The 15,868-nt window shown below is 44.0% G+C and overlaps 1 protein-coding gene across 5 annotated transcripts in view; it reads left to right on the forward strand.

The window, feature by feature from the left end:
• Positions 1-246: 246 nt before the first annotated feature.
• LOC122939835 (V-type proton ATPase 116 kDa subunit a3-like) overlaps positions 247-15,868 on the forward strand; it is a 122,017-nt gene continuing 106,395 nt past the window's right edge. Inside the window, exons 1-5 of one of the 5 annotated variants that reach the window (XM_044296017.1) lie at positions 247-367; positions 797-931; positions 1,955-2,033; positions 2,110-2,339; positions 3,446-3,531. In XM_044296017.1, the coding sequence (XP_044151952.1) occupies positions 815-931; positions 1,955-2,033; positions 2,110-2,339; positions 3,446-3,531 (512 nt within the window). In that variant the 5' untranslated portion in view covers positions 247-367; positions 797-814. The other 4 variants (XM_044296018.1, XR_006390178.1, XM_044296020.1 and 1 more) reach the window with 4 other exon arrangements.

Raw genomic sequence — 15,868 nt, forward strand, 5'->3', positions numbered from 1 at the left:
AGTATTCTGGAGAGCAGGACTGATAAATTCTCCCTTCAAAGTTCTGTTACTTTTTTACACCTATTCTGACTCGGTCCGCAAAATGTGGTTCCCAGCTATCAGGCATGGTTTCAGAGTTGTATGGCCACTAGCAATATTAAGCTGTAAAACCCAGAGTCAGCCACCCCTCCTCCCAGTCCTGAATGCAACTCGTGACTCTGAACATTTCCCAACCACAGAGCTTCCTCATTTAGTTTCAGCCCATTCTGGGAATGCTGCCCTTTCTGTCTGATAAACCAATGACACACTTTACCTTCCTGGGCTCCACCTACCGGGCAGGACGCAGCGTTGAGGAAGTTGTGCTGCTGTGCAAATCTCACAACTCCAGGTCAGTAGCAGTTCTGTGGTATAGTATTGTTGTTTTCTTACTTTGTATTACTGTGGGTACACAAAACGGTGCCTTTCCATATTCAGGTTTTTTGTGTCGTTTTTTTTATGCCAGGAGTGGATGCAAAACGAGAAGATTCCTGCTTTTGGCTTCCAAAAAACCTGAATGTGGAAACCCAGTTAGCTTGAGGACTGGGTCACTACTTATTGGCTCTCCCCTAGGTTTTGAAGCTACATAACCATTTCCAGCTGCTTATTCAGACTTGTCTGTACATATCTTTGCACTAATTGTGTAACATCTCTGTCTAGTAATGGAGGATGATATACCTGGTGTGTAATAATGTCATATTATTTTATGTAAAAGATGAAGCATATCATTTCATCTCATTGTCTGCTCAGTATTATTTACTAGTGCTTCTATATTTTAAAGGCTTTTGCAGATGCAAAGATGGGCTCTCTTTTCCGAGGGGAGGAGATGTGCCTGGCTCAGCTATTTCTTCAGTCTGGTTGTGAATACCAATGTGTAAGCGAGCTGGGTGAGCTTGGCTTGGTAGAGTTTCGAGATGTAAGTATTTTGTATCGTGTACTGACTCTTCCTGTCTCCTTCCTACCTACCTCCCTCGTGTTCCTGCCTGTAGTCAGTGGGGGTCATTTGGGTTTGACATGTCAGGTTAATTTCACGTGACTGCGTTCAGTCTGGGAAATGCACTGCACGGCTGCATTTCCCAGACTGAACACGGCATTACAGTGATCTGAGGTATAGTATTTTGGATGCACTGGGGCTGAGCTGCAATACCAAGCACATCCACTATACAATGTACGGCGCTGTGCTTGGAAAGCTGCCGGGAGCAAGTGGCTCCCTGAAACAGCTGATCCTGAGGATAGGTCATCATTATCAATTCCTGCATGACATCTTTAAGGCCTCTTGCACACGGCTGTTGCCTTGCCGTGGCCGTATTACGGTGCACAAATTCCCTTGAATGGGTCCACAATCCGGAGCTGCTGTGCGGAACGGAGGCATAGAACCCCATGGAAGCACTACGGAGTGCTCCTGTGGTGTTTCTGTCCATGCCTCTGCACTGCAAAAAAATACATATTCTATTTTGTTGCGGTGCGGACGGATTGTGTACCCATTCAAGTTGAATGGGTCTCGATCCATCCCAGCCGGCGCACGAACATTGCCCGTGCATTGGGGACAGCATTTTGCTGTCCGCCTGACGAAGAGGAGCCAAACGTCCTGGCACACAATGGGGACGGATCTGTTTTCTGACACAATAGAAAACTGATCCGTCCCCCATTGACTTTCAATGGTGTTTAACACCGATCAGTCATGGCTATAGAAGACATAATGCAACCGGATCCGTTAATGACAGATGCATGCGGTTGTATTATTGTAACGGAAGCGTTTTTGCAGATTCATGACTGATCGGCAAAAAAACGCCAGTGTGAAAGTAGCCTAAAAAGATGCCAACAGTTGGTCACAGCATGAGAAAATTGGTGGGTAAAGTGTCCAGATAACACAGGATAACAGGTTCTGGATAAAATAATGGGGTCAGATTCCATTATTCTATCTGTCTTCATATTTCAGCTCAATCAGAATGTTAACGCTTTCCAGCGTCGCTATGTGTCAGAGATCAGACGTTGTGATGACATGGAGACGACTTTTGGTGAGTTTCTAGGACTGTAAAGTGATTTCACATGACTTTGTGACATAATAACTCATGACTGTATTTTTCATTTCAGGGTACCTAGAACAGGAACTGCGCAAAGCTGGCATGAAGATACCGGTTTCCTCAGCATCTCCACCTGCCCCTTTACCCAAAGATGCACTGAGAATACAAGAGGAGTCTGAGCAACTGGCCAAAGAGCTAAGAGAGGTCTCGGGCAACAGACAGACTCTGCGGGAACGTCTGCGTGAGCTGCGAGAGTTTGCCAATATACTACGAGAAAGTCAGAGGTTCACTGGGCCACTGGTGAGCGCTCCATGTATCATATTGTAATTTTACCTCTGGGAAAACTTCAGAATAACTTAAAGTAGTTTCTGGTAAAAAAAAAATATTTTTCATCAAGTGCTTATGGCATGCCCCCGACACAGAAGTTTCATAAATGCCAGCTCCACCTTGCTTTGGTTCTCCCTCTTCTTGTACCCGTGCTGTTTACATCCGTTTGGTTGTCGGGATGGTCACATTCCATGCTGCAGCCAATGATTGGCTTCACCTTTGAATGCATGTGACAATGCCCACAGCTAGCTGGATGTAAACAGCACGGAGACCGGAAGATGGAGGTAGTGCAGAGAACCTTGGAGCAGATAATTACTAATCTACTGTTTCAAGGGGCCGGCTGTGGGGACTTCATAAAAAATATTTTTTACTGGAAAGCCCCTTTAATAATAATGAGGGAGAGAGCAATTGAAATTCATTTAATTCTTAAGGGGTTTATCTGGGTTGTACCGCGATCCCGTGTAGCAGCCACTGCCGATTCAAGCTGCGTGTTCCTGTAGACCATTTACAAGGAGGTTTTATTTAAGCTGGACAACCTCGTAATTTTTCTTCGACCCATCTGACCACCTAAGCACTCCCGGGAGCCACTCACTTTTTTTTCTTTTCTTTTTTCTTTTTCTTTTTTTTTTTTTCTTCAAGGTCTGTGTTGCACCCTCTCTACTGACTTCATTCCTCCTGACACATGACCTCTTCCTGTGCGTCATGGGATTTCTCCTGAAAAGAACTAACTAGATGTTTTATTTTTGCTTCTTATCAGATATACTCCACATTCAAAGAGTTTAATTACTCAGAATTGGCCTTTTCACAGCTGCCTACCCATCTTCTCTGTGATCACTTTGCTTCCAACATCAACCACTGCAAACATTTATAGTATATTGAGATGGTTATCTTCTAATCTCCTTCTATTATATAATTTAGCCTCCATGCCCTTTCCACTAGTTAATATACAGTATTATATAATATGTGGCAATTAAAGGATAATATGTAAAGTACGGTATATGGCTGCGATTGTCTCTTTACACAGTTAAACACTCTGGTTTATAATGGTAATGTGACTATTAATCTTTGTTTTTCTATAGCCAGAGTCTGAGTCCTGGAGAGAACGAGCTGATACTGACCCTTTAATTGACCCTACAATAGCCTCTAGACATGACCTCCGAGTTAGGTAAGTTATTGGGTCCTCATAATTCTCTTTGAATAATTTTTTCTTCAGTGCTTTTAATATCTTTCTTTCATACATGTGTTGAGTGCCAGTCACATTTGATTCTAGTGCATTTATTCTTATTGCTTGGACAGCACAATACCCATGTCCAAGGGGACTGGAGAAGTAGGGTTGAGCTACTGAGAAAGTACAACATGCTGATCAACTCCCTGGTGGGAATGTGTTAACCTGGGTTTTTGTGGTTTCTTAAGAGTGTGTTGTTTTTCTCAGGTTTATTGTATGCTTTATATCTGGCCTCAGAGGCAAACATATGTCATGCACGCTGCCCTATTAATTATTATCAAACTGTAGCTACATAGATATGGGAGGTAAAACCCACCAAAATTGAAAAACCTAAAATTTATAATTAAAATAATGTTTTAATTTTATCTAGGGTCTGCAAGCCAAAATTAAAAAGAAAATTCAATTTTCCCATTTGAATTTTCTTTTCCAACTCCAGTGTGGGTCATAAGTGCCAAAAATTAATGCAAAAATAATTAGCCTTTTTCATTTTAAATTTCCACTTTGTCAATTAATTCTCCTCTTCCTATAGTGGGTTTTTCATGTCAAAATCATAAATCAAATGAAAACACCATGTAGAAGCTGAAAATGGTAGATTGAGATTTCAATTTAATCTCTTGCAGGCATTTTCCCGGCCAACACTCAAATGGAAAAGAAAGTCCATTTGAATTTTCATTTTGATTTGTACTAACATTCAGATTCATTTAAATGAGCAGCAGTGGGCGTGGTGCAGCATGCAAAATATTGTTATTTAATTTCTGACTGAACAGACAGTGACTCTGTATATCCACTAGAGGGCTCTGTGCTTCTCCACATTTCCAACAGCTAACACAGGATCAAGTTTATCATTCCAATAGATGGCGTTGTGGCAGTGAAAACTTAGTATTGTGCCGAATGCATAGGATAAGATTATGAATCTATTAGATCGTGCCCTCTTTTTGAGGAGTGAATTATACTAGGATTATCATTATATCATCATTAACTCTGCTGCCCTGTTAACCCCCTAGATGCCGTGGTGCCTAATCACCTGCAGCATCTATGGGGTTAATCCGCTCTGCGTGGTGGATGTTGCTGCAGAAAAGTGCCAAGGAGCTTAAAAAGTCGCAAATGATGGTACACATGTCATGCGCCATAATTAGTTACAGCCTACAATGGCACTCGGCAACCTTCTGCCAGAGGTATAGCTATAGGAGGTGCCGAGGTAGCAGTCGCCACCGGGCCCCAGGAGCCTGAGGGAGTCCAAAGAGTCCTGTGCCGCTTAAGAAGACTCCGTTATTATACAAAGTACATACTGGTCAAGTCACTCCTCTGGCTGAAGAGAAGGGGTTAGGTCAAAAACTTGGCATTGGGGGTAGGTGTTGCCGTTTACATTTTTGCCTCAGGCACCGCAAAGGGTATGTGTTACCTTGCCCCCGGCCATAAAGCACTGAGGGAAGGGGGGGCCCAAGCTGCACTCTTGCACCAGAGCCCATGAGCCTTTAGCTATGCCACTGCCTTCAGCACTCCAGCTGCTGTGAAACTACAACTCCTAGCATGCACATGTCAACTGTTCTTGTAACTCCCATAGATGTAAAAGGAGAATTCTGGGTGCTGTAGTTTCAGAACAGTTGGAGCTCCGGAGGTTGCTGATTCCCAGCCTATGATATTGATATATGACTATGCACAATACAGTTCTGTGGGGTGCAGTCTTCATGTGTGTGAAGTCCTGACAAAAGAACAGGTGAGGGTCTGTAATTTTATAAATTTGCAGCAGTACAATCCACAGCAAATCATGCCACTGAATTAAAATCCGCACTGAAGTGAATTTTGTTTGTAACATGTGGCTGAGACCACTTAAAATCATATCCACTTTGCTGGCACGTAAACGCTGTGGACCTGCCACCATATACTTGTGTGCAGAAAATCTACAGCATTTATGTCCAGTGTGACATGATGGACCCTAATGTTTCCATGTAGCTATAGGGTGGGCCCCAGAATCAGTTCTTCTGGTGGGCCCTAGGCACCCCAGTCCAAAAATGACCCCAGGCACCAGGTGAATTCACCTTTTTTTTGGGAGCTCCTGCACTCAATTGTATCTGCGTCCACTGGATGCAAATACAATTGAGCAGCTCCAGCGGAAGAAGTAAACGATTGGTTCCCTGTTCCTCCATTCTGGGCACTTCTCTGTAACGTAGTTGATATCATCTCACTTCCTGCGACGTTACACCAGAGCAGACCTGGGACCCTTCTCGTCGTGGGACCCCTCTGGGACTGGTTAGTTGAGACTATCCTTCCCTTTTCTGTTTTATGTGCCTGAAAACGGACCCCTTACCTTAATACTGACCCTAACTATAGTAATAACCCTAATCCTAATACAGAGCCTAACCATAATGCTGACCCTAAACTTGTTACTAATCCTAATCCGGAATCCTAACTGTAATACCAACCCTAATAATAACAGAAACCGTAATACTGACCCTATTATTAATACAGTCATGCACACGACTGTATGTATTTTGCGCACCGCAAAAGACGGATTTGCAAAAAATACAGATGTCGTCCCTGTGCATTCTGTATTTAGTGGAACGGAACAGCTGGCCCCTAATAGAACAGTTCTATCCTTGTCCGTAATATGGACATGTTGTATTCTTTTGCTGAACGGACATTCGGAAACAGAATGCACACAAAGTAACACCCTGTGGTCTCCTGATGCTGCTGCCACCTCAACACTCTGTGGCTGGGCCACTGTGTTGACGACTCATGCAATTCCTCATGCGATTCCCACCCTCATCGCTCTGTGACTGGGCCACTGTGTTGCCATACTTGGCAGTGTGGGAATTTTTCCTCATGCCTCCGGAGGACGATCAGCATGGCTCACTCTGTGTGACTGAGCCACTGTGTTGACTCCTCATGCTTTTGCCACCTCACCACTTGGTCATGGTGACACTACTTGTTTCAGTGTGTAACAAAACAGCTTCTGTGGAATCAGCTGACGGTGTAAAAGGAGTGCACTTTTTATTTCTTTCTTCTTACACTGACCTGTAAGGCTGAGTTCACACTTAAGTTATTTGGTCAGTTTTGGACCCGTAACTGACCAAATAATTGAAGTGTGAAGTTATTCTAAGAGTGACGTCTGTCATCTACGTGTCATACTGACTCACAGTACTGTTTCACTAGCACAGCAGGTTCCCTATACATGTTTCTGCAATGCACAGTGTTCTACACTACTATGCAGGCTCTCAGCCACCACGAAATGGCTGTTTTTTTTAACTCCATTCATCACAAATACATTCAGATCGAATCAAATCTTTGGAAAATTCAACAAACCGACCGAATCTAATTTTTGAGAAGTTTGCTCATCTCTAGTGATGCCACTGACACTGTTGGTGCAGTCTCAAAATGTGCCAGACCTAAGCCAAGCTTGGCTGCCACTAACTGTGTGTGAAATGTGCGAATATTTCCCATATGGTAGTTTAACGCCACAGTGCCTGAAGACCAAAAGCATTGCCGTGTACAAGATCTTCAGGCTGAAAATAAGCCGTGGGCGTTGAAGCAAAAAACATAGGCACCACAGCTGTATTGCAGCACATTATGTGGCATCACCAGTTCGGCCCCTTTCACATGGGTGAGATTTTCGTGCGGGTGCAATGTGTGAGGTGAACGCATTGCACCTGCACCGAATCCAGACCCATTCATTTCTATGGGGCTATTCACATGAGCGGTGATTTTCACGCATCACTTGTGCGTTGCGTGAAAATCGCAGCATGCTCCTCTTTGTGCGTTTTCCACGCAAGGCAGGCTCCATAGAAGTGAATGGGGCTGCGTGAAAATCGCAAGCAAGTGCGGATGCGGTGCGATTTTTCACGCACTGTTGCTAGGAGACTATCGGGATGGGGACCCGATCTGTATAATTTTCCCTTATAACATGGTTATAAGGGAAAATAATAGCATTCTTAATACAGAATGCATAGTACAATAGGGCTGGAGATATGTATGTATGTGTGTGTGTGTGTATATATATATATATATATATATATATATATATATATATATATATATATATATATATATATAAATTTAGCTCACCCTAATCCACTTACTTGCACAACCCGGCTTCTCTTCTGTCTTCTTCTTTGAGGAATAGGATCTTTGATGACGTCACTGCGCTCATCACATGATCCATCACCGTGATGGACCATGTGATGACCGCAGTGACGTCACCACAGGTCCTTTTCCTGTGCACAGCAAAGATGAAGACAGAAGAGAAGCCGGCTGCGTGAGCAAGTGGATTAACCACTTCAACCCCGCTAGCTAAAACCCCCTTAATGACCAGAGCACTTTTTACACTTCGGCACTACACTACTTTCACCGTTTATCGCTCGGTCATGCAACTTACCACCCAAATGAATTTTACCTCCTTTTCTTCTCACTAATAGAGCTTTCATTTGGTGGTATTTTATTGCTGCTGACATTTTTACTTTTTTTGTTATTAATCAAAATTTAACAATTTTTTTGCAAAAAAATGACATTTTTCACTTTCAGCTGTAAAATTTTGCAAAAAAAAAAACGACATCCATATATAAATTTTTCACCAAATTTATTGTTCTACATGTCTTTGATAAAAAAAAAAATGTTTGGGCAAAAAAAAAAATGGTTTGGGTAAAAGTTATAGCGTTTACACACTATGGTACAAAAATGTGAATTTCCGCTTTTTGAAACAGCTCTGACTTTCTGAGCACCTGTCATGATTCCTGAGGTTCTACAATGCCCAAACAGTAGAAAAACCCCACAAATGACCCCATTTCGGAAAGTAGACACCCTAAGGTATTCGCTGATGGGCATAGTGAGTTCATAGAACTTTTTATTTTTTGTCACAAGTTAGCGGAAAATGATGATTATTTTTATTTTTTTTCTTACAAAGTCTCATATTCCACTAACTTGCGACAAAAAATAACAAATTCTAGGAACTCACCATGCCCCTCACAGAATACCTTGGGGTGTCTTCTTTCCAAAATGGGGTCACTTGTGGCGTAGTTATACTGCCCTGGCAATTTAGGGGCCCAAATGTGTGAGAAGTACTTTGCAATCAAAATGTGTAAAAAATGACCAGCAAAATCCAAAAGGTGCACTTTGGAATATGTGCCCCTTTGCCCACCTTGGCTGCAAAAAAGTGTCACACATCTGGTATCGCCGTACTCAGGAGAAGTTGGGGAATGTGTTTTGGGGTGTCATTTCACATATAACCATGCTGGGTGAGAGAAATATCTTGGCAAAAGACAACTTTTCCATTCTTTTTATACAAAGTTGGCATTTGACCAAGATATTTATCTCACCCAGCATGGGTATATGTAAAATGACACCCCAAAACACATTACCCAGCTTCTCCTGAGTACGGCGATACCAGATGTGTGACACTTTTGCGCATTTAGGCTGCAAAAGTGCCCAAATTCCTTTTAGGAGGGCATTTTTAGACATTTGGATCCCAGACTTCTTCTCACGCTTTAGGGCCCCTAAAAAGCCAGGGCAGTATAAATACCCCACATGTGACCCCACTTTGGAAAGAAGACACCCCAAGGTATTCAATGAGGGGCATGGCGAGTTCATAGAAATGTATTTTTTTGGCATAAGTTAGCGGAAATTGATTTTTTTTTTGTTTTTTCTAACAAAGTCTCACTTTCTGCTAACTTAGGACAAAAATTTAAATCTTTCATGGACTCAATATGCCCCTCAGCGAATACCTTGGGGTGTCTTCTTTCCAAAATGGGGTCAGTTGTAGGGTGTTTGTACTGCCCTGGCATTTGAGGGTCTCCGCAATCATTACATGTATGGCCAGCATTAGGAGTTTCTGCTATTCTCCTTATATTGAGCATACAGGTAATGAGATTTTTTTTTCCGTTCAGCCTCTGGGCAGAAAGAAAAAAATGAACGGCACAGATTTCTTCATTCGCATCGATCAATGTGGATGAAAAAATCTCTGCCCAAAAAAAAAAAAAGGAGGGGAAAGGCGCCTGCCAGGACATAGGAGCTCCGCCCAACATCCATACCCACTTAGCTCGTATGCCCTGGCCAACCAGATTTCTCCATTCACATCAATCGATGTGGATGAATAAATCATTGCCGGGATTTATTTTTATTTTTTTATATACAAAGTGTTTGCCAAAGCATAGGAACGCCGCCTCCTCCTCAGCTCGTATGCATCGGCAAACGTATCTGTTACTGCAGAGTAGAAATCTCGTCTTGCAGCGCCGCATACACTGACTTGTGTGCAATCTGACAGCAGCGCAATGCTTCTGTCAGAATGCATATCAGTGCTGCAGCTAGTAGATCGGTTGGTCCACCTGGAAGGTAAAAAAACAGGCCACAACGCAATAATTTTATTAACTTTGGAACAGAATACATAAACTTTAACTTTTTGAACTAAACATTAACCTGTTTGCTTACTGGTGTTTGTTTTTTTTTTTTATTTTTTTATTTTTTTACCTTTATAGAACAAACCTCTCCTTCCCCATGGGTCAATGTGCAAAGCGCAAATTGCCCAAAGATGTGGCGAAGTGCGTTATGCACTTTGTCCCATGTGAAAGGAGACGTTTGCAGCAGCTGTGTGAGTGAATGGGCCCTAATAGCCCTGTGTGCCTGTCCTGGTGAGATGATCCATATGCTAATAGTGTACCTGTGAGTGGTACTTCCGGAAACACTCTCCAAAGCATAGGGCAGGGTGGTCAGGACAGTCAGGACAGAAATAGCGGGTGTCACGCCTTATTCCACTCCTGCTACAGACACGACATTTTTGTTCGGGGTGGCGGTCGGTTTGAGGTACCAGGAACGACACTGGGGAAATGTCGCTTGTGTAGACGGCTAACTACACTGGTGGGTGGGGCCACGGAACCTCCTGGGTACAGGAGGTTCGCGATGATCTCTTCCTGAAATTTGAGGAAGTATCCAGTTCTCCCAGCCTTACTGTAGAGAACAAAACTATTGTACAGAGCCAATTGAATTAAATATACAGACACCTTCTTATACCAGCGTCTGGTTCTGCGGGACACTAAATACGGAGCCAACATCTGGTCATTGAAGTCCACCCCTCCCATGTGAAGGTTATAGTCGTGGACTGAGAGGGGCTTTTCAATGACACGGGTTGCTCGCTCAATTTGGATTGTCGTGTCTGCGTGAATGGAGGAGAGCATGTAAACGTCACGCTTGTCTCTCCATTTCACCGCGAGCAGTTCTTCGTTACACAGTGCGGCCCTCTGCCCCCTTGCAAGACGGGTGGTAACGAGCCGTTGGGGGAAGCCCGCGCGACTAGTTTGCGCGGTACCACAGGCGCCAATCCGTTCTAGAAACAAATGCCTAAAGAGGGCCACACTTGTGTAAAAATTGTCCACATAAAGATGGTACCTTGCCGAATAAGGGTGACACCAAGTCCCAAACTGTCTTCCCACTGCTCCCCAGGTAGTCAGGGCAACCGACCGGCTCCAGGGTCTGATCTTTTCCCTCATAGATCCGAAATTTGTGGGTATAGCCTGTGGCCCTTTCACAGAGCTTATACAATTTGACCCCATACCGGGCGCGCTTGCTTGGGATGTATTGTTTGAAGCCAAGGCGCCCGGTAAAATGTATCAGGGACTCGTCTATGCAGATGTTTTGCTCAGGGGTATACAAATCTGCAAATTTCAGTTTGAAATGGTCTATGAGGGGCCGAATTTTGTGGAGCTGGTCAAAAGCAGGGTGGCCTCTGGGACGGGAGGTGCTGTTATCACTAAAGTGCAGGAAACGCAGGATGGTCTCAAATCGTGTCCTGGACATAGCAGCAGAGAACATGGGCATGTGATGAATTGGGTTCGTGGACCAATATGACCGCAATTCATGCTTTTTAGTTAGACCCATGTTGAGGAGGAGGCCCAGAAAAGTTTTAATTTCGGAAACTTGGACTGGTTTCCACCGGAAAGACTGGGCATAAGAGCTTCCCGGGTTAGCGGTTATAAATTGTGTGGCATATCTGTTTGTTTCGGCCACAACTAAGGCCTCTTTCACACGACCGTTTTTTTTTTCCGTTTTGCGGGCCGTTTTTTGCGGTCCGTATACGGTCCGTATACGGAACCATTCATTTCAATGGTTCCGCAAAAAAAACGGAATGTACTCCGTGTGCATTCCGTTTCCGTATTTCCGTTTTTCCGTTCCGTTTAAAGATAGAACATGTCCTATATTTGGCCGCAAATCACGTTCCGTGGCTCCATTAAAGTCTATGGGTCCGCAAAAAAACGGAATGCATACGGAAATGCATCCGTATGTCTTCCGTATCCGTTCCGTTTTTTGCGGAACCATCTATTGAAAATGTTATGCCCAGCCCAATTTTTTATATGAAATTACTGTATACTGTATTTGCCATACGGAAAAACGGAACGGAACAACGGAACGGAAACGGAACCACAACGGAAGCAAAAAACGGAACAACGGATCCGTGAAAAACGGACCGCAAAACACTGAAATGGACATACTGTCGTGTGAAAGAGGCCTAAGTCTAAGAGCTCCGCAGTCAAGAACAGCTCAAAAAATCCCAGGGCCGAACCGATCTGAGCTGTCTCAACCCGAACTCCAGACTGGGCAGTGAAAGGGAAAACTACAGGTGCGGCTGAAGTTGGGGACTGCCAATCAGGGTTTGCCAGCACCTCTGGGATTCTAGGGGCTCTACGGGCACGTCTTTGCGGTGGCTGCGACGGGGTACGCTAATCAGCGAATAACGGACTGCGGTGCGGTGGGCTGGGCGCTAACCGATCCCTAAACTACCTAACCAAGGGGCCTAAACTATACCTAAAACCTAACGGTCAATACCAGTGAAAAAAAAAGTGACAGTTTGCACTGATCGTGGCCAGCAGGTTGATGACGAACTTCTTCTTTGAATTTTGCTGGCCCGCAATGCGAATGCGCGGGCCGGCTTACCCAGAAATCTCGCGTCTCGCGAGAGGACGCACCGGCGCGTCCACCCAGAGCTACACGACCGCCGAGAAGACGCAATCCTGCGTACGGCGGTCGTGAGGAGGTTAAGGTGAGTTAAATTATTATAATTCTTTTTTTTTTTTTAACCCCTCCAGCCCTATTGTACTATGCATTCTGTATTAAGAATGCTATTATTTTCTCTTATAACCATGTTATAAGGGAAAATAATACAATCTACACAATACCTAACCCGAACTTCTGTGAAGAAGTCCGGGTTCAGTTTGGGTACCAAACATGCTGATTTTTCTCACGAACGTGCAAAACACATTACAATGTTTTGCAATTGCGCATTTTCCCGCAACGCACCCGCATCTTATCCGGGCCAAAAACATGACGCCCGTGTGAAAGAGGCCTTACTGTGGGAAAATAGGAGTCGCCACCTAGCACGACAAGTGTCCTCCTTCTCCCAGTCTCCTTTGCAGTAGCCAGGTAACATCCACTTGATTACCGGGTAGCAATGCTTTTAGACCCTTGCTATCAAAGCAAAATGGAGAAATGTTTTCCTTTTGCCAAAAGGGAGGACAAATTACTTTTATTACAGCTTGCCACAGATTTTGGTGAGCAGACGCCTGACGCCCGCATGTCTGTCCACTAGGCCCATCTCCACGTCTCTGTTACCACAAGCAGAAGCAGCCGCAACAGCAAGCTCAGTATCATCAACTTGATGGAGCAATTTTTTTCATGTGCCATGACAAGCTGACGCAAATCATTGAACGGAAAAATACTGTTTGAACATCTAGGTTTAGTCCTACCTGGACTCTGGCGTTTCTTTAGTGCATTCTGTGTTCCCTTACCCCATGGACTTCTGGGCTGCCAAATTGGAATATTGAGACATCACTTTTGTCAAAATAAACGAGGCATGAATCCATGAAGATTCTCACACACCTCTGGCTGAGGCCACAACACAAATCTACTATTGCTTATGGTGCCCCATCATGCCATTGTCTGCTTTTCGACCATCATGTTCCATACCGTGGCTGCTACTGCCAGAGCTGCTACTCCCTGCTGCTAATCCCTCTACTGCCACTTCCATTACAACTATTACTACCACTATTATTACTCTCTCTAAACAGCCAAACACACAACTACTGCATTGTCTGTTCCATGCTGTGCTGCTATTGTTACCATGTGACTGCTGCAGCCAATCGCTGAATGCAGCGGTGACCTGTCACCTGTGATGCAGTACTGTATTTGCTGTGACCAGCTCCTGTGGCAGGCCATTCCAGAGATTCACACCCCTTACTGTAAAGAATGCTTGTCACCTCTTATGACTGAATCTTTTTTCTCCAGGCGTAGGAAGTGGCCCCTTGTTTTTTTTAGGGGGTTTAACACAGAATAGCTTCTCTCAATATTTTTTGTATAGTCTGTTAATATATTTGTACAGGTTAATCATGTCCCCCTTTAGACATATTTTTTTTCAAGACTAAACAAATTCAGCTCATAGCGAAGATATTCCGGGCCCTCTGAGTTTAGTTGCTCTCCTTTGCACTTTTTCGAACTCCGGGGCATCCTTTTCTTGAACTGGTGCCCAGAACTGAACTGTGTATTACAGCTGAGGCCGTACCAAAGCTTTGTATAGTGGCAATAATACACCCCTGTCCCGCGAGTCCATACCTCCTTTTAATACAAGGCAAAATTCTGTTGGCCTTAGAGGCAGCCGACTTGCCTTGCATTCAGTTTTTTTTAGTTTATTATCTACTAATACACCCAGATCCCTCTCAACAAGTAACTCTCCCAGTTCTACTCTCCCTAGAAGGAGGGGGGGGGGGGGAATAAATAAATAATTATATATATATCTTCTGCAAATTTTACTGTGGCTTGCAAACTTGCAATACAAGAGAACAGTCTGTGGGGCAGCCACAGTGGATTGCGGACCCATTCACTTGAATGGGTCCGCGAGCCGGACGTTCCGCAAAAAGATAGAACATGTCCTATCTTATTGCGGAATGTAAGTACGGGACGAAACCCCACGGAAGCACTCCATATTGCTTCCGTAGGGTTCCGTTCCGCATCTCCGGATTTGCGGACCCATTCAAGTGAATGGGTCTGCATCAGTGATGTGGAATGCCCGCGGAACGCCACCCGTGTATTGCGGATCCGCAAATGCAGTCCACAATACGGCAACGGGCCGCACACGCCAGTGTGAGAGAGGCCTTAGTCTGAGAGACAGTTGGTAAAACCAAACTAATAAAAAAGTGCTTCTTGCCCTGTGAAGCATCACAAGAAAATGATTTTCGGGTCCCGTGCATGACAGCTCATGCCCACCACCTGTGTTTTGCTCTATGTACAACACTACATTGAAGAAGAGCAGGGAGGCAGCCTGTACAGCAGTGTCGCTAGAATTAAAGGGGTTTGCCGGGAATGGTAAAGGATGGCCAGTAGATAGTAATGACGCAATTCTGCTTATTATATGCCATCATGGCTGAGCAGCCTGACAGGAACAGGGAGCAGGGTTACATCATTCTATCTATTGTATAGCGAAGTTTCTGCTCTACAAAAGATTGTAATGGAGACATCCTGTGTGAGAGATGCCCTCAGGCTACAAAGACAAACGCCGAAGCACAGTAATGTAGTATGGCCCCCTTGTCCCCAAAGCAGCTCTGCAAGTGGACATAACCAAAGTTTAATCACATTACAGAACGGGTTACTGGAGACCGCGTTGTATAATTATTGTAGAACCACTTTAAGTTGGAGAGAGGACCAACAATCAGGGGAGTTTCTGGGCAACCAGAACCATCACCCCTCCATCCCAAGTGTGCCACTAGGTAGAATTACTTAACCATTTCAAGACCAGTCCACTTAGATGTGACTTTGAAAGTCCTTTTTTCTTTCAACACAGTGTAACTAAGGCCAGGTTCACATCACCGTTTAGTTTTCCATTCTTCTGATCTGTCAGAAGAACTGAACCCCCCCCCCCCCCCTCACAAAAACAGAACCTGTATTTTAAGCATCAGTTATGCACATTTTGCATCCATTTTAGCCATGCAGGACTTTTTTCCCCCCTCTAAAATAACGGATTTCAGACAGAAGATGTTAAAACTGATGCAAAATGTGCATAACATGTTTTTCTGTTCTTCTGATGGATCAGTAGAATAGAAATCTAAAGGTGATGAGACCATGACCTTCGATACATTTTTTTATTTTATTTTTATTGCGTTAAGTCTGCATTATACAGTAAAAGCTGTGGTCTACTGGGGGCATTTTTGCATTTCTTGTCTTAATTGTATTTAACAATAATTTATTTTACATTATTTGACCCCCATAATGTCATACAACAATTTTGAGGGGCATTTTAATATTTCATTTA

The sequence above is a fragment of the Bufo gargarizans genome, chromosome 6 (assembly GCF_014858855.1).
Source record: "Bufo gargarizans isolate SCDJY-AF-19 chromosome 6, ASM1485885v1, whole genome shotgun sequence".
NCBI lineage: Eukaryota > Metazoa > Chordata > Amphibia > Anura > Bufonidae > Bufo > Bufo gargarizans.